General features: G+C 45.0%; 1 protein-coding gene across 1 annotated transcript; it reads left to right on the top strand.

Annotated features, from left to right (window-relative positions):
- Positions 1 to 671: 671 nt before the first annotated feature.
- Positions 672 to 2,035, top strand: LOC121938974 (protein FAM3C-like; the record flags this gene model as incomplete). Its single annotated transcript, XM_042482127.1, has 5 exons — positions 672 to 780; positions 852 to 957; positions 1,556 to 1,614; positions 1,688 to 1,738; positions 1,819 to 2,035. Coding segments are annotated over 5 exons (414 nt in total), but the record flags the coding sequence as incomplete, so codon positions are not given.
- Positions 2,036 to 2,204: the final 169 nt, after the last annotated feature.

Consider the following 2,204-nt stretch of genomic DNA (forward strand, 5'->3'; position numbering starts at 1 on the left):
AGGACACACCTGTCCTCCACAGGAGCAGGACACACCTGTCCTCCAGCTCTCGGTTATTGTTGTCTGTGTCTCTTTGTGGTAATTTTATGTCCTTTTTTCATTAGCTTTGTGTCACTTTGTTCATTTTGTGTCTCTTTAAAGATCAATTTGTGTCCCTGTGGTTGTTTTGTCTTTCTTTGCATGTCTTTGTTGTTGTTTTGTGTCTTTTTAAAGGTTAACGAATGTGACTGTAGTCATTTTGTGTCTCTTTGAGGGTCATTTTGTCTCTTTGAGGTATATTTGTTTCTGTATTGATCGTTCAGTGTCTCTCTGAAGGTCCTTTCCACGTCTTTGTGGTCTTTTTTTGTATTTTCTTTCTTTTGTCTTGTTGTGGGTCTTTTTCACCGTTCAGATGGGATCATGTGTGTGTGTGTTTCTGTGTGTGTTTCTCTGTGTGTGTGTGTGTGTGTGCACGCATGTGCACACGTGTGTGTGTGTGTGTGTGTGCGTGCGTGTGTGTATGTGCGTGTGTGTGTGTGTGTGTATGTGCGTGTGTGCGTGTGTGTGTGCACGCATGTGCACACGTGTGTGTGTGTGTATGTGCGTGTGTGTGCGTGTGTGTGTGCACGCATGTGCACACGTGTGTGTGTGTGTGTGTGTGTGTGTGTGTGTGCGTGTGCGTGTGTGTGTATTTATTTCGAGTTTTTTTATCATGTCATCATCTTGTTCCTGATGATTTGCGTCGTGCTTTATCTGAAGGCTCGGGCGCCGCGGCTCAGAAGTCGAAGACGTCCTTTAAACGTGAGTGATGGATCGATCCCGATCAGGTCTGATGAGGCTGCTCAGATGATTAACGGTTGTGTCCTCTGCAGTGGGTCCGTGCGTCCTGAGAGACTGTCCGGACGATCAATTCAGCTTCTTCGTCCAGAGCGGAGCCGCTAACGTGGTCGCTCCCAAGATCTGTCTCCAGAACAAACTGTAGGTGTCTCATCGTCCCCCTCAAACACTTCCTGTTTCCACCTGGACCCTCAGATCCAGACCGAGACCGCCGGCTCGGGTTTCAGAGAGAAACGTCTCAACAGTCACTCAAAGTGTTTTACAAACATTCATGTTCCTCAGAGGACGAATCCCGAGGACGTCAGTGGTCCTCTGAGGACAGTCGCTGCAGCCCCAGACATCTTTCTAGGATTGTAGGACATTTCTAAGATTTTAGGACATTTCTTGGATTTTAAGATGTTTCTTTGATTTGAGGACATTTTTAGAATATGGGGACATTTCCAGGATTTTAGGGCATTTTAAGGATTTGAGGAAGTTTCTTGGTTTTTTGGGACATTGTAGGATCTTAGGACATCAGTGTCTCAGCTGTGTCCTCTGTCGGGGGCTCTATTTTGATGCTGTTTTATGTCTCTGACACCTGATGGAGACTAAAAGGACAAAAACTGTTCACAGAGTCAAACACTTTATTTTTAGTGTACATTAGAAAATTATTGAGGGGCCCTCAGGGGCCCTATCAGGGGCCAGATTTGGCCCTCGGGCCATGAGTTGAGTATGACTGTACTACCTTTACCTTTCTCAGGGTCCTTGGATCGGCCTTGAATAACGCTGGACCTGGAATAAACGTGGTAATAATAAACGGTGAGTGCTGCCGCGTTGAGCTTCAGTGATGGTCTCTGATACGAAGTGTCTCTGAAGTCTCTGTCCTCATCAGGTAAAACGGGAGACGTCGTGAAGACGGGTCACTTCGACATGTACAGCGGCGGTACGTGCGCACTGATGTGGAGACGGCGTCACTGAGGTTGCGTTGCTCTGACGGCTGAAATTTGGGCGTCTGTGTTGCAGATGTGAAACCTCTGGTGGAGCTTCTGCAGAGCGTGGAGTCTGGATCCGTGGTGCTGATGGCGTCCTACGACGAGCCGTCATCAAAGTAAACGCCGCTCCTCCTCTCTTTCATTCAGGAATCGAGTCACCGAATGTCAGCATGCAATTTCAAAATGCTTTTTAAATTTTTTTGTGTGATTTTGGTGATTTTGGTTTGGAATATCACAAACATTTTGCCCAAAAAATTTAAAGAAAAAAGAAATCACCTTTTTTTTGTTTTTAACAAAAGCCACAAAAAATCTGAAAGGAAAAAATTATCTGCCCCCCATAAAAACATTAAAAAATGAAAATCAACAACAATTTAAAAAAAAAACATTTCCAAACGTTTGTCAAGAAAGAAGAAACAC

This window comes from Plectropomus leopardus, unplaced genomic scaffold (genome assembly GCF_008729295.1).
Source record: "Plectropomus leopardus isolate mb unplaced genomic scaffold, YSFRI_Pleo_2.0 unplaced_scaffold3904, whole genome shotgun sequence".
Lineage (NCBI taxonomy): Eukaryota > Metazoa > Chordata > Actinopteri > Perciformes > Serranidae > Plectropomus > Plectropomus leopardus.